Source organism: Macaca nemestrina, chromosome 15, assembly GCF_043159975.1.
Source record: "Macaca nemestrina isolate mMacNem1 chromosome 15, mMacNem.hap1, whole genome shotgun sequence".
Taxonomy (NCBI): Eukaryota; Metazoa; Chordata; class Mammalia; order Primates; family Cercopithecidae; genus Macaca; species Macaca nemestrina.
In genome coordinates, this window is record NC_092139.1 from 37,509,204 (window position 1) to 37,523,436 (window position 14,233).

General features: G+C 52.4%; 1 protein-coding gene across 9 annotated transcripts; it reads left to right on the plus strand.

The window, feature by feature from the left end:
• Nucleotides 1-4,109: 4,109 nt before the first annotated feature.
• Nucleotides 4,110-12,310, plus strand: LOC105481579 (adaptor related protein complex 5 subunit sigma 1). Of its 9 annotated transcripts, none has more exons than XM_011741252.3 (4): nt 5,936-6,423; nt 7,819-7,879; nt 7,955-8,146; nt 10,879-12,310. In XM_011741252.3, the coding sequence occupies exons 3-4, from the start codon at nt 7,971-7,973 to the stop codon at nt 11,303-11,305; spliced, it is 603 nt and encodes a 200-aa protein (XP_011739554.1). In that variant the 5' UTR covers nt 5,936-6,423; nt 7,819-7,879; nt 7,955-7,970; the 3' UTR covers nt 11,306-12,310. The 9 variants fall into 9 exon arrangements, with proteins under 9 accessions (XP_070935722.1, XP_011739553.2, XP_011739554.1 ...); XM_011741250.3 differs by having other exon boundaries at nt 6,160-6,182; XM_011741248.2 differs by having other exon boundaries at nt 6,188-6,326.
• The last annotated feature ends 1,923 nt before the right edge of the window (nt 12,311-14,233 follow it).

The following is a 14,233-nucleotide window of genomic DNA, read 5'->3' on the forward strand; positions in this document are numbered from 1 at the left end:
AAACTAGCCAGGCGAGGTGGCGGGCGCCTGTAGTCCCAGCTACTCAGGAGGCTGAGGCAGGAGAATGGCGTAAACCCGGGAGGCAGAGCTTGCAGTGAGCTGAGATCGCGCCACTGCACGCCAGCCTGGGCGACAGAGCGAGACTCCGTCTCAAAAAAAAAAAAAAAAAAAAAAAAAAAAAAATTTAAATATTAGCCAGGTGCAGTGGGGTGCAACTGTAGTCCCGGCTACTAAGGAGGCTGAGGCAGGAGGACTGCTTGAGTCCAAGAAGTTGAGGCTGCAGTGAGCTGAGACTGCGCCATTGCACTCCAGCCTAGGGGTCAGAAAGAGACCCTGCCTCAAAAAACAAACAAATAAAAAGGCAAGCCAGGCTGCCTGTATTGTGGGGGCAGGCCCCACCCTATGTGGATAGAAAGTGGAAGGCAGGCGGGTGGGAAGGTGGGAAAGGGGCCAATGTGAGGGGGCAGGGAGTGGCTGTGGGCAACCCCCTAACTTGGAGGACCACTGAGAAAAGCAGGGTTGGTGGGGTGTGGTGATGGGCGCCTTTCCCCACAGTCAGAGGGAGGGGAAGGGAAAGAACGAGGGAGGCGTGGCCCCTCTAGGTAGGTGGGCAACCAGCCACCTGTTGCCTTCAAGCTCTTTTTTTTTTTTTTTGTAGTGCTTTATTTTACTTTTCTTTCTTTTCACTTTCTCTGTCACACACAAACACACAATCCCACATCTCCACCCACTGGGTGCCCACCTCTGCCACAAGCCCTGGGCTAACCCCTGTAAAAGCCTCACACACGGCTGGGCACGGTGGCTCACGCCTGTAATCCCAGCACTTTGGGAGGCCAAGGCAGGTGGATCACTTGAGATGAGGAGTTCGAGACCAGCCTGGCCAACATGGTGAAACCCTGTCTGTACTAAAATTATAAAAATTAGCTGGGCGTGGTGGTAGGTGCCTGTAATCCCAGCTACTCAGGAGGCTGAGGCAGGAGAATCGCTTGAACCTGGGAGATAGAGGTTGCAGTGAGCCAAGATCACACCAGTGCACTCCAGCTTGGGTGAAGAGCAAGACTGTCTAAAAAAATAATATAAAAAAGCGTCACACACATGAACATGCACACATGGCCGCAACACACTCAGACTCTTCTGTTTCGTCTTCAGGGCTGGCAACCACAGGATGTCCTGCTGGTTCCCCCTGCCCTCTGAGCTGCCCCACCTGTTTTTCTGGTGCTGATCAAGTCCTCTCTGATACCTTCCCATGTCTGCTGCTGGATTAATGGTTGTCAACATTTATTGACGTATTGAGTGCCAACTAGGTGCCAGGCTCCACCCTGTCCACTTCATATGCTGCATTAATTAGGAGTGCATTAAGTTGCATGTAACAGAAACCCCACTGAGCAGTTTAACCACATAAATGTCTGTACACCTCACTCAACAAGTAGACTCTGCAGCATCTCCAGGGCCGAGGCTCCTTCCTGCCTCACTGTTCTCAGCACACAGCTTTTGGTCCTAGGGCCACAAGAAGTCAGAGAATGGCACTGAGTCTGCCTCCCTTATTTGGAAAACAATGGCTTTCCTGAGGCCTCACCTAGGTGGCTCCTACAGTGCCCCACTGGCTGGGGAGGATGCAGAGGCATTTCTGATTGGACCCATGTCCTCTAAATAAAGGAGGGCCAGGGTACCCTGAGTCCAGGAAGGCTGGCTTCTTTTCACCCTTTGTATTTGCTCTGATCTAGTCCTTATATCCAGAATGCCTTTCCTGCAAGCTGCAGCTACTGAATTCCTACCTCTCTAGAAAGCCCAGTTCAGATGCTCCCTCCTCTGCACAGTCTTCCCAGATTGCTCCTCCAGAGTCCTCCCCACTTCTGAATCTGTTGGTCATCTTGACTCCTACCTGCCTCGGCCATTGCATCTGTCTGCACAGAGCCTGATGGGAACTCTAAGCACCCAGAGGATTTTCCCAGCAGAATGAGTGGATGAGCACACGAATGAATGGTGCATTCTCGCTTTTAGGCAATCTCCATCCTTTGCAATCTTGTTCAAGTCCTCCCCACACCTACAGTCCTCCCCCAACCTCTCTTACTTCCATGGTGGCTGCTCCACGGACCAGAGCTCATGTCCCTGATGCCTTCCACTTGGCACTGTGCTGTGTGACACTGGCCACATAAGGGAGCATCTCTGAGCTCACTTAGTTATCTGTCAAATGAAAGGCTATGCTCTAAATTTCTTCTCATGCTAAAAACCTCAACCCTGCTGGAATTCAAGCCTTGGGGCAGGGGAAGGATTCTATCACATTCTTATCTTCCAGTTTAAAGGCAGACTTCAAAGTAATACCATTTTAGTGGGATTGTCACAGCCATTATTAAAGTTTTTATTGAATCTAATATATAGAAAAGTGCATATATCTTAAGTGTCCAGCTTGGTTAATACTTACAAAGAGAATATACCCATGTAATCACCACCCAGATCAAGACTCAGAATGTGACCATCTCCTAAAGCTCCATGCCTCTCCAGTCACTGCCTCCCCAGGATAACCACCATTCTGACTTTAACAGTGCAGCATGGCTTGCCTAGATTTGGGCCTTTATGTTAATGGAATCACATGGCATGTACACTTCTGTGACTGGCTTCTTTCACCGAACATTGTGTCTGTGAGAGTCACTCATGTTGTGTATTATTAGTTGTTCTTTTCCATTGCCCTATACTATTCCACTGTACGAGTATACCACAATTTATCCATCATTCCATAACTTATGGATATTTGAGTATTTTCCACTTTGGGACAATTAAGAGTAAAGATACTGGCCGGGCATGGTGGCTCATGCCTGTAATCCCAGCACTTTGGGAGGCCAAGGCGGGCAGATCACGAGGCCAGGAGTTCGAGACCGGCCTGGCCAACATGGCGAAACCCCGTCTCTATTGAAAATACAAAAATTAGCCGGGTGTGGTGGCGGGCACCTGTAACCCCAGCTACTCAGGAGGCTAAGGCAGAAGAATCACTTGAATCTGGGAGGCGGCGGTTGCAGTGAGCCAAGATCGTGCCACTGCACTACAACCTGGGCAACAAGAGCAAGACTCCATCTCAAAAAAAAAAAAAAAAAAAAAAGAATAAAGATACTGTGAATATTCAGGCCGGGTGCGGTGGCTCACGCCTGTAATCCCAGCACTTTGGGAGGCCGAGGCGGGCGGATCACCAGGTCAGGAGATTGAGACCATCCTGACTAACACGGTGAAACCCTGTCTCTGCTAAAAATACAAAAAATTAGCTAGGCGTGGTGGCGGGCGCCTGTAGTCCCAGCTACACAGGAGGCTGAGACAGGAGAATGGTGTGAACCCAGGAGGCGGAGCTTGCAGTGAGCCGAGATCATGCCACTGCACTCCAGCCTGGGCGATGAGCAAGACTCCATCTCAAAAAAAAAAAAAAGAGTGGTGCAGCTGGGTCATGGAGCAGTGAGGTCACCATCAGTAGCCACTGATGGGCTTGCTGTTTTAGATGATGTCTGAGCTAGCAGGCATAGACATTCCCACTGTACCCAGAACAGACTCTCAGAAGCATGGGTTGGACCCAGGAGAGCCCAGCGGCTAAGGAAAAGGGATCTCCCAGGGCACACCCACAAGCACCCTCCAGCAAAACCATCAAGTGAAACCCCCACTCCCGCCAGGCTGAGGAAGCCCTCCATGCCACCACCTCCATCTGGGTCTCCCATTGTCCTCTGGAGTACTAGCTCAAGCCAGCCTCTCACAGCTGTCTCCTCCACACACCTCACGAGGCCAGCCCTCTAGTGGTGAGAAACTTGGTGTTGACTCACTGCCTAAGGAGTGGACAGAGGCTGGGAAACTGTGTTCCAGATGCCAGGTGGCCCCCAGCAACCAGAGCCCTCTCCTTGCTAGCTCTCTGCTGTAATCAGCAGCTGGCAGACACAAGCCCTGGCTGAGAGCGATAAGGACGGGACCAGGAGCTGTGCCAACATCACTCCCCAGCTTTGTAGCTGAGGCCCCACAGTCTCTGGGCTTGCCGCAACACCCACACACATATTTATGTGTTGTCACAGGCTTTGGCCAGGCCCTGGCCACCTGCAGCTTCCCTTCGGCCACCTCCTAACCTACCCTGGCTCCTATGGCTGAAGGGGCCCAGAGTGCACTTTCTCAGGGGGTGCTGCTCTAGGATCCCTGCCTGGGCCACCCTGCCCTGTTCTCCTTTCTTGTCAGCAAAGAGCTCGTTCAAGTTGGCTCCAGTCCTGCATTGTGCATGGCCCTGGGGAGCGAAGATGGAAGCCATCAGCAGTACTGGTGAGACCTTCACAGGGGTGCACAGGCCGCAGTTGAATGCCAATGGGCAGCCTGAGCAGGAAGCCTTCCTCCCATTTGGTCTGAGTATATATCTGCAAGGGCAATTAAAAGGACAGGAAAGGCCAGGCACTGAGACTCATGCCTGTAATCCTAACACTTTGTGGGGGAGAAGCAGGAGGATCACTTGAGCCTAGGAGTTCGAGACCAGCCTGGGCAATACAGTGAGACCCTATCTCTACAAAAAAATTTAAATTAGCTGGGTGTGTTGCCTGCCTGTAGTCCCAGCTACTTGGTGGGCTGAGGCAGGAGCACTGCTGGTGGGAAGGGGCAGGGAGGCTGCAAAAAAAAAAAAAAGAAAGAAAAAAAAAGACAAAAAGCCAGGAAAGGGAATTCTAGGCTGGGGGAACAGTCAGTGGGGGAGGCTCCGAGGCACATCTGGGGGACAAGGCTGAAGCCATTCACATGCCAAGAGATAAAGGAGGTGCACCTTCATGGTCGCTGTGGGAGTGGGTGGTGCTGGTGGTGGTGGTGGCTGGAGGAACATGCAAGTCAGTCAGCAAGGCCCAGGCAGGCCTTGTGGGGCCCCCTAACACCAACAGGCCAAGCCTCCAAGTTGGGGCTTTTACCCCATTGTAAGGCTCTACAGGTTAGTGCCAGAGTGCCCCTTTCAGGTTTAAGATATAAACCTCTTCCCTGTTGTTCTGATGGCCTCCAGTCAAGAAGGGGGCTTGCTGATCAGCCCTAGTAGGCGTTCGCCCTGGGTGACACTCTACTTTTCACTGGGGCCCAATGAAATTGACAGATCTGCCAGAGAGACAGTGAGAGTTCGGAAGCAGCGTTCGAATCGTTCTGCGCCGAACCGAGTGCCAGCATTAACCCGCTGCAGGAACCCATACATTCAGAATCCGCGCAAAATACACATATTTGTATTAAAAATCCGCGCAAAGGCCGGGCGCGGTGGCTCAAGCCTGTAATCCCAGCACTTTGGGAGGCCGAGACGGGCGGATCACGAGGTCAGGAGATCGAGACCATCCTGGCTAACACGGTGAAACCCCGTCTCTACTAAAAATACAAAAAAAACTAGCCGGGCGAGGTGGCGGGCGCCTGTAGTCCCAGCTACTCCGGAGGCTGAGGCAGGAGAATGGCGTAAACCCGGGAGGGGGAGCTTGCAGTGAGCTGAGATCTGGCCACTGCACTCCAGCCCGGGCTACAGAGCAAGACTCCGTCTCAAAAAAAAAAAAAAAAAAAAAAAAAAAAAAAAAATCCGCGCAAAATACACATGTACCTAAATATACGTATTTACCTCCAAAGTCATAATTTCCGGGGGTACAGCCCAGGAATGTACATTTGAACTGATGCCTCAGTAATTCTCACGCATGTTGGCCAGGTAAGAACTCAGACGCAGCCCGTAGCTGTGCTGCTCGGCCTAGGTCCACCCGCCGCCCGCCCCCGAGCCTCCTAAGGCCGCAGGCCACGCGCCCCTCCCTCCGGGGACAACCAGGCCCCGGCCTTTTCCGCGGACTCCGCGCTCCGGGCCGCAGCGCCCCCTCGCGGTCGCCGGGGTCGGCAGCCTGGGGCTCGGCTGGTCTAGGGCTTCGAGCGGGAACGCTTTGAGCCCGCAACAGGAGTGACGAGCATGGTTTCTGCCGGCAGCTTGGGGAAAGAGAGTTTCTGTCCCTCTGCGAGGCCAGCCCACTCCGAGGGTCCAAGCATCGGAAGATGCAGCCGGCACCTGGCTCCCACAGCACCGCCCTGGACGTGAGCGCTCCGCCCAACCCGATGGCGTCAGCTGGCGGGCGCGCCCGCGACCGACGTGCGCAGGCGCCTACAGGCCGCGCAGCCGCCATTGCTCTCCTGCCACCGAAGGGAGTGCTTGTTGGCAGTCCGCGGGCCCGGAAGGAAGGGTGAGGCGACGCCTCGACGACAGCGGACCGGAGCTGCAGGGGCAACACACTCAGGGCGGGGTGCCCTATTTAGGCCTGGCTGACCAGAATAAGAAACTACAACCCCCGAAGTGCATTGCGCCGCAGGGTTACGGAGGCAGTGTCGTAAGCTATCTTGACCGCTACCATTTCTCTGGTAGAAGGGGGGACGCGGCGGCGCGGAGTGATGACGCGCTCTTCCTGCGGCTGGAGGGTCGCGGAGGTCAGCGTCCAGGTGCTGGGCTCCGGTTGTCGAAGTGCCTTTGCGAACCTGCTCTTTGACTAGTTTAAACTGACGGTCTATTTAGCCTTAGTTACAGATACCCACTGACTGTACCTGCCGTCTTTCAACTCCCGGGCCGGCCACTGAGCCAGCCAGATAACCATTACTGTTATTTAGTTTTTATTTTGAGACAGTTTCAAGTAACTCCTGTATGCACTTTCATGAGATTCACGAGTTGTAACCTCTTTTACCGTATTTACCTTATGATTTCCTCTGTTTTTCTCTCTGCCTTTTTTCTTCCCTGGACCATGTGAGTTAGTTGCAGATATGAAATCCCGTTGCCTGCATATTTAGAGGCACATCCGTGTTTGTTTTCTAAAAACAAGGACAAGCGCCTGCATTCAAAATCGGGTAACATTGATCAAGACTTTTTCTGACCCATAGGCCATATTTAAATGTTTTTAAATGTTTTTATTAGTGTCCTAATAATGCCCTTTATGGAAATTATCCTTTTATTTTTCTTTTCTTTTCTTTTCTTTTTTTGAGACAGTCTCGCTCTGTCGCCCAGGCTGAAGTGCAGTGGTGCGATCTCGGCTCACTGCAGCCTCCCCTCCCGGGTTCAAGCGGTTCTCTGGCTTCAGCCTCTCAAGTAGCTGGGGTTACAACTATGCGCCACCATGCCTGGCTAGTTTATTTTTAGTAGAGATGGGCAGGCTGGTCTCAGACACCTGACCTCAAGTGATCCGCCCACCTAGGCCTCCCAAGATGCTGGGATTACAGGCGTGAGTCACCACACCTGGCCCAAATTACCCTTTTCTTGGTTCAGGACCCGATCCAGGAGCACACGTTGCATTCAGCTATATGGTCTCTTCAGTTTCCTTCAGTCTGGCGCAGCTTCTCAGGTTTTCCATGACCTCATGACCTTGACGCTTTTGAAGATTCCTGTTGTTTTGTAGAACTAGGTTTAGGGTTGTCTGAGGTTTTTGTTTGTTTGTTTTTTCAGTTTATGCCTATTCTGCTTGTGTATGTCTGAGGTGTTTGGTTTTTTTTTTTTTTTTTTTTTTTTGAGACGGAATCTCGCTCTGTCGCCCAGGCTGGAGTGCAGTGGCCGGATCTCAGCTCACTGCAAGCTCCGCCTCCCGGGTTCACGCCATTCTCCTGCCTCAGCCTCCTGAGTAGCTGGGACTACAGGCGCTTGCCACCTCGCCCGGCTAGTTTTTTGTATTTTTTAGTAGAGACGGGGTTTCACCGTGTTAGCCAGGATGGTCTCGATCTCCTGACCTCGTGATCCGCCCGTCTCGGCCTCCCAAAGTGCTGGGATTACAGGCTTGAGCCACTGCGCCCGGTCTTTTTTTTTTTTTAACCACTGGATTCTGTTATGTGATAACTGTTCAGATGCTGTTGTTCAAAGTGTCCAGCCTCACCAGCCTCTGGATACACTCCCAGACACTGCCAGGTCAGTCCCTTCCTATGGTTGCCTCTCCTGCTGGTGTTCACTCTCACCTTACCAAGGTCTCTGGCTTCACTGTAGCACCCACCCTGGAGCCATGGTCCACGCCTTCCTCATTCACACCTTGAGAGCCCCGAATACTGAGGACACGGGACTGTGCCGAGTGCTCTACTCCTGCGTCTTCGGTGCTGAGAAGTCGCCTGATGACCCACGGCCGCATGGTGCCGAAAGGGACAGGCTTCTCCGGAAGGAACAGATTTTAGCTGTGGCCAGGTAACCACACAGCCCAGCCCCAGGCCTTCATTGAACACGTGCCTGAGTGTAATAGGTATTCTCAGGGAGTGGGGACACAGATAAATAGGACTAAGAAGCAGAGAGGAAGTTTTAGAGTGGCATTTCCCAGGGAATCTTCCACAGCTTTTCATAAGTGTTATGTGAAAACAGTTAAATAAATAATTCTGTTATCATCATTATTAGTATAATTAGCATTTGTTCAGCCTGTAAGTGCTAAGCATTTATATTCTGAGTATCTTATGTGTATTAACTCATTTAACCCTCATAATAGTCTTTCGAGATAAGTATAGTTATTATCTCCACCTTACAGATGAGTAAACTGAGGTACAGAGTGTTTAAGGAATTTAACCTGTCCAAGGTTACGCAGCCAGAAAGTAGCAGAACTAACATTTGAGAGTAGGCCGGGTGCGGTGGCTTATGCCTATAATCCCAGCACTTTGGGAGGCTGAGGTGGGCGGATCACCTGAGGTCAGTAGTTCGAGACCAGCCTGACTAACATGGAGAAACCCTATATCTACTAAAAATACAAAATTAGCTGGGCGTGGTGGCGCATGCCTATAATTTCAGCTACTTGGGAAGGCTGAGGTAGGAGAATCACTTGAACCCTGGAGGAGGAGGTTGCGGTGAGCCAAGATTGTGCCATTGCACTCCAGCCTGGGCGACAAGAGTGAAACTCGGTGTCAAAAAAAAAAAAAAAGGTTTGAGAGTAGGCAAGCAGACGGTACAGATTTTGTTTTGTTTTGTGTTTTTGAGACGGAGTCTCGCTCTGTCGCCCAGGCTGGAGTGCAGTGGCCGGATCTCAGCTCACTGCAAGCTCCACCTCCTGGGTTTACGCCATTCTCCTGCCTCAGCCTCCCAAGTAGCTGGGACTACAGGCGCCCGCCACCTCGCCCGGCTAGTTTTTTTTTTTTTTTGTATTTTTTTTAGTAGAAACGGGGTTTCACCGTGTTAGCCAGGATGGTCTCGATCTCCTGACCTCGTGATCCGCCCGTCTCGGCCTCTCAAAGTGCTGGGATTACAGGCTTGAGCCACCGTGCCCGGCCTTGTTTTTTGTTTTTTTTGAGATGGAGTCTTGCTCTGTCACCTAGGCTGACCGAGTCTCGCTCTGTTGCCCAGGCTGGAGTGCAGTGGCGTGATCTTGGCTCACTGCAAGCTCCACCTCCCGGGTTCACGCCATTCTCCTGCTTCAGCGTCCCGAGTAGCTGGGACTACAGGTGCCCACCACCATGCCCAGCTAATTTTCTGTATTTTTAGTAGGGACGGGATTTCACCATGTTAGCCAGGATGGTCTTGATCTCCTGACCTCGTGATCCGCCTGCCTTGGCCTCCAAAAGTGCTGGGATTACAGGCATGAGCTACCGCGCCCGGCCAACAGTTTAAACATGCTTTTCAGTGCAGTACTTAACAGGGCCTTTAGTATGCCTGTAGACTTTATGAATCTCTTTTTTTTTTTTGCGACGGAGTCTTGCTCTGTCGCCCAGGCTGGAGTGTGGTGGCAGTTTGGGCTCACTGCAACCTCCACTTCCCAGGTTCAAGCAACTCTCTTGCCTCAGCCTCCCAAATAGCTGGGATTACAGACATCTGCCACCACGCCCGGCTAATTTTTGTATTTTTAGTAGAGATGGGGTTTCACCATTTTGGCCAGGCTGGTCCTGAACTCCTGACCTTGTGATCCACCCACCTTGGCCTCCCAAAGTGCTGGGATTACAGGCGTGAGCCACTGCGTCCAGCCCCTACTTTATGAATCTCTAAGGAAGAGAGAGGGTGTGGTACATGAGGACTCCAGAAAGCCAGGGATCCAGATCACAGTTTGGAATATACTGTTCCAGACTAGGGTGGCTAGCCTTGGCTCTTCCCTCTCAGACCCAGCCAGAGCTGGCAGGTGCTAGAGCCTCCTGGACCTCTGCATTCTGGGTGGGGTGGCACCACTCTGGGGCAACCGTCTGCCAACTCCTGCCTTCCCCTTGTTCTTCTCATTCTCCTTCCCCTCCCTGTAGCTCAGAAAACCAAATACATGCCTTTGAAACCAGCCTGTGCATGGCTCAGACTGGAAGGTAATTCAGGAAAGATCAAAGGGAGCGTCTAAGAAGCCTTGTTGGTCCAAAGGAAGGTCTTTCTTTCATACTTGGAGAGGGTTGCAGAATAGGGTGGAGATTGGACAGCCCATGTTGGGCAATGGCGTTTCTTTTCTTTTTTTTTTTTTTTAAATTTATTTTTTAAAATTTATTTATTTTTTATTATTATTATACTTTAAGTTCTAGGGTACATGTGCATAACGTGCAGGTTTGTTACATATGTATACTTGAGCCATGTTGGTGTGCTGCACCCATCAACTCGTCAGCACCCATCAACTCATCATTTACATCAGGTATAACTCCCAATGCAATCCCTCCCCCCTCCCGCCTATGGCGTTTATTTTCTGCCTCATCCCTTTCCTTTATGTGGAGAAGGCCTCTGTGAAGCAGGTGAGGGCAGGATCTTCTTCCTCTGGTGCCCTTTTTCAGCCCAAGGAGCTGGGTTGAAAACCTGCCCTCTTGGCCACATGGAATAAAGTGGTTCAGGACCTGGAGGCTCACACTTCCTGATTCTGTGGCCCTGGGCAGATCACTTAGTCTCTCTAGTCCTCAGTTTTCTCACTTGAGATATGGGGATCATGAGGATGACAAAGTTGGTGTGTGAGCCCACCATCCTGACCTGCCCACTCTCTCCAGGCAGGTGGAGTCAATGTGCCGGCTGCAGCAGCAGGCGTCCGGCCGGCCCCCCATGGACCTGCAGCCGCAGTCCTCAGATGAGCAAGTGCCGCTGCATGAGGCCCCACGTGGGGCTTTCCGCCTGGCAGCAGAGAACCCTTTCCAGGAGCCACGGACGGTGGTGTGGCTGGGCGTGCTCTCATTAGGCTTTGCCCTGGTGCTGGACGCCCACGAGAACCTGCTGCTGGCTGAGGGCACCCTCCGGCTGCTGGCACGCCTCCTCCTTGACCACCTCCGGCTGCTGGCGCCCGGTACCAACCTCCTGCTGCGGGCTGACCGCATTGAGGGCATCCTCACCCGCTTTCTGCCCCATGGTCAGCTGCTTTTCCTCAATGACCAGTTTGTCCAAGGCCTGGAGAAGGAACTCAGTGCTGCTTGGCCCCGCTGATTCCTCTTTGGGATGGTGCTTCTGAGGGCAAGCAGAGGGTGGACACACAGCCAGATGAAGCTTGGCATCTACTGCCTGCTCCTAGTTCTGATGTACTGCTATACCAGGACAAGTGGGCGACACAAGCCTGCAGAAAGGGGGCAGAGGGTGGAGGAGGTCCTGCCTATCCTCAGGTTAGTGGAACCACAGAATATCCTGAGCCTAGAGCTGCTGTGTAACTTAGACCATTGCAGTGCGGCAGCCACGCTTGTCCTTGACCCCACCTTCCTCCATCCCTGCCAGCCCTAGTGCTAGGGTAAGGAGCTGACTGGAACTCAGCCCACTCTTTTCCTTCCAAACCCACAGTCCAGGCCGGGCGTGGTGGCTCACGCCTGTAATCCCAGCACTTTGGGAGGCCGAGGTGGGTGGATCACCTCAGGTCGGGAGTTCGAGACCAGCCTGGCCAACATAGTGAAACCCTGTCTCCACTAAAAATACAAAAATTAGCTGGGTGTATGGCACCCACCTGTAATCCCAGCTACTCAGGAGGGTGAGACACGAGAATCACTTGAACCTGGGAGGCAGAGGTTGCAGTGAGCTGAGAGTGTGCCACTTCACTCCAGCCTGGGCAACAGAGTGAGACTCCGTCTCAAAAAAAAAAAAAAAAAAAAAAAACCAACCCACAGTCATTGAAAGACAAGGGGCCTCAGACTCCCCTGAGAGTGGAGGAGCTGTGCCTGCATGCTGGCAGGCCCCAGCCCCTGGCTTTGTGCCCACTTAGGCACTATTATCAACAAGGTCCTGCTCAGTGTCTGGCCCCCAAAGAGTTCAGAAATGCGTCTGTCAATCAGCAGCAGGATTCTGCAGCTCCTTTTATGCCAATCCCATGCCTACCAGGCAGGCTCTAGATAAAATCATCACAGCCTTCCCTCATCTGCAGGGAGAGAAGGTGCTGTCAGGTGAATGTGAGCAGTCTAGCCTGGATGATGTATTTCTCATTTTGAATTAAAAGCACTGGCTGTGTGATTTCACCCTCTCTTTGTGAGTTTGATGCGTGCATCCTGCTCCTACGAGTGAGTGCCTCTCTGGATGGCCCCCAAGCTGGGCGTCTGAGCCTTCATGGTCAAGGATCCCCCAAGGAGGCTTCTTGGGAGGCCTCCATCTCTCATCCCCACCTCACCTCTGTCTCCTTAGGGGCTTCCTTTAGATGGTGGCACACACTTTCTCCACCAAAGTATATATCACAAGTGGCAGGTGGCTGTGGCAGAGCCACCTGAGAAGCAGCGCCTGAGCCAAGAATTGGTGCGAGTGGTTTATGTGGGGCGGGCGGTGATCCTGGGAAGCAGGAAGGGGAGACAGTCCTTGTGAATGCTTGTCAAGCCTATTGGGACTGTGGTAGGGAGCTGAGTGCCTCTAGGGGCCTGCACACAGCAGTTGCCTCTGAATTACCTCGCCCGAGGGGTGGCAGCTGTGGGTGTTTGCCTGCTGCCTTTAGTCAGTGGTTACAGGTTGATCCCAGGGTGCATACATTCCCTGGCTCTTTCTGCCCCTGGGAAAAAGCCCTCAGACAATGTGGAGCTGGGCCTGCCTGTACCATGTTGAGTCCCAAAGGGATATGGGTGGGGTACCAAAAGCTGGTAGTTAGGAGGTCTTTAATCAGCAGCTTCTAGTGAAGGTTTAAACTTACTCAGTTGGGGGGAAAACACACCTCAGTTTACATTGATTTTCATGATCTTCCTGTTATCAAGGAAGGTGAGGCTTTCTTGGCAGAACGAGCATCCTAGGTGCTCAGCTCCGTCTCATGCTTACCATCCATCAGTTGCCCTTTAGCACCCAGGATGGACCCACCTACACCCACTTTGGAGGCAGCACTGATGATTAGCCCTTCCAAGTCCATGGCCAAGGCTACCAGCCATGCCAGACCTTCTACCACCACTGTCAACATAATTGGGATGAGGCCACCTCTTCCATTTTATGGTACCACAAACCACCTTGACCTTGAAGACTTAAAGGGATGTTACTCTGTGTGTGTGACCAAGTCCCACCCGTGGAAATGTCCCACAGGCCTCTAATAGGGACACCCCTTCCCTATACATTCTGTTCTCCTGGCCACCCCTCACCCCAGGCTGGTGGTCCTGGTGGATTGGCTGTGTTCTCAGGGAACAGGCCATTTTGTGCTCTATGGAAGAGCTGAAGCTTACTGATCTGAATTCTTTCTGCCTTTTTTTCTTTTCTTTTTTTTTTTTTTTTAGACGGAGTCTCGCTCTGTCACCCAGGCTGGAGTGCAGTGGCCGGATCTCAGCTCACTGCAAGCTCCGCCTCCCGGGTTCATGCCATTCTCCTGCCTCAGCCTCCCGAGTAGCTGGGACTACAGGCGCCCGCCACCTCGCCCGGCTAGTTTTTTTTTTTTTGTATTTCTTAATAGAGACGGGGTTTCACCGTGTTAGCCAGGATGGTCTCGATCTCCTGACCTCGTGATCCGCCCGTCTCGGCCTCCCAAAGTGCTGGGATTACAGGCTTGAGCCACCGCGCCCGGCCTCTGCCTTTTTTTCAAACTGAACTTAAGGAAAAGTTTGAGACCCTGCTCCCCTGGGAGCCGTGGGAAGTTGAGGTTAGGCATGGCTGGTGTCTTGGTTCCCATGATGTGGGGCAAACTGATGCACAAGAGAATAGTAGAGACTGAGACCACACCCTAGGGCTGCTGAGCTCCAGTTCCTGTTCCAGATGCCCAGTTGGACCAGGGTTTTCTTAACTGGATGAGCTTGCCCAGCACCCTTCTCATACTTCACACTTCTGCCCTAGCACCTTGGGCTGGGTTTCCACCACCACTTATGCTCACCATATATTCATTGAGCCTCCCTTGGGCCTAATGCTCTGCTGGGTGCAATGCAGGATACAGAATGTCCCCAAGGTTCCAGGAGAGGCAGAGCTAAGGCCAGGTGACTGCAG

Coding starts and splice junctions, on each gene's coding strand:
- LOC105481579 (XM_011741251.2), top strand. CDS start 5,998: ATGCAGCCGGCACCTGGCTCCCACAGCACCGCCCTGGACGTGAGCGCT. Junction 6,183..7,954: donor CCGCGGGCCCGGAAGGAAGG/GTGAGGCGACGC, acceptor GCTTCACTGTAG/CACCCACCCTGGAGCCATGG. Junction 8,147..10,878: donor CAGATTTTAGCTGTGGCCAG/GTAACCACACAG, acceptor CACTCTCTCCAG/GCAGGTGGAGTCAATGTGCC.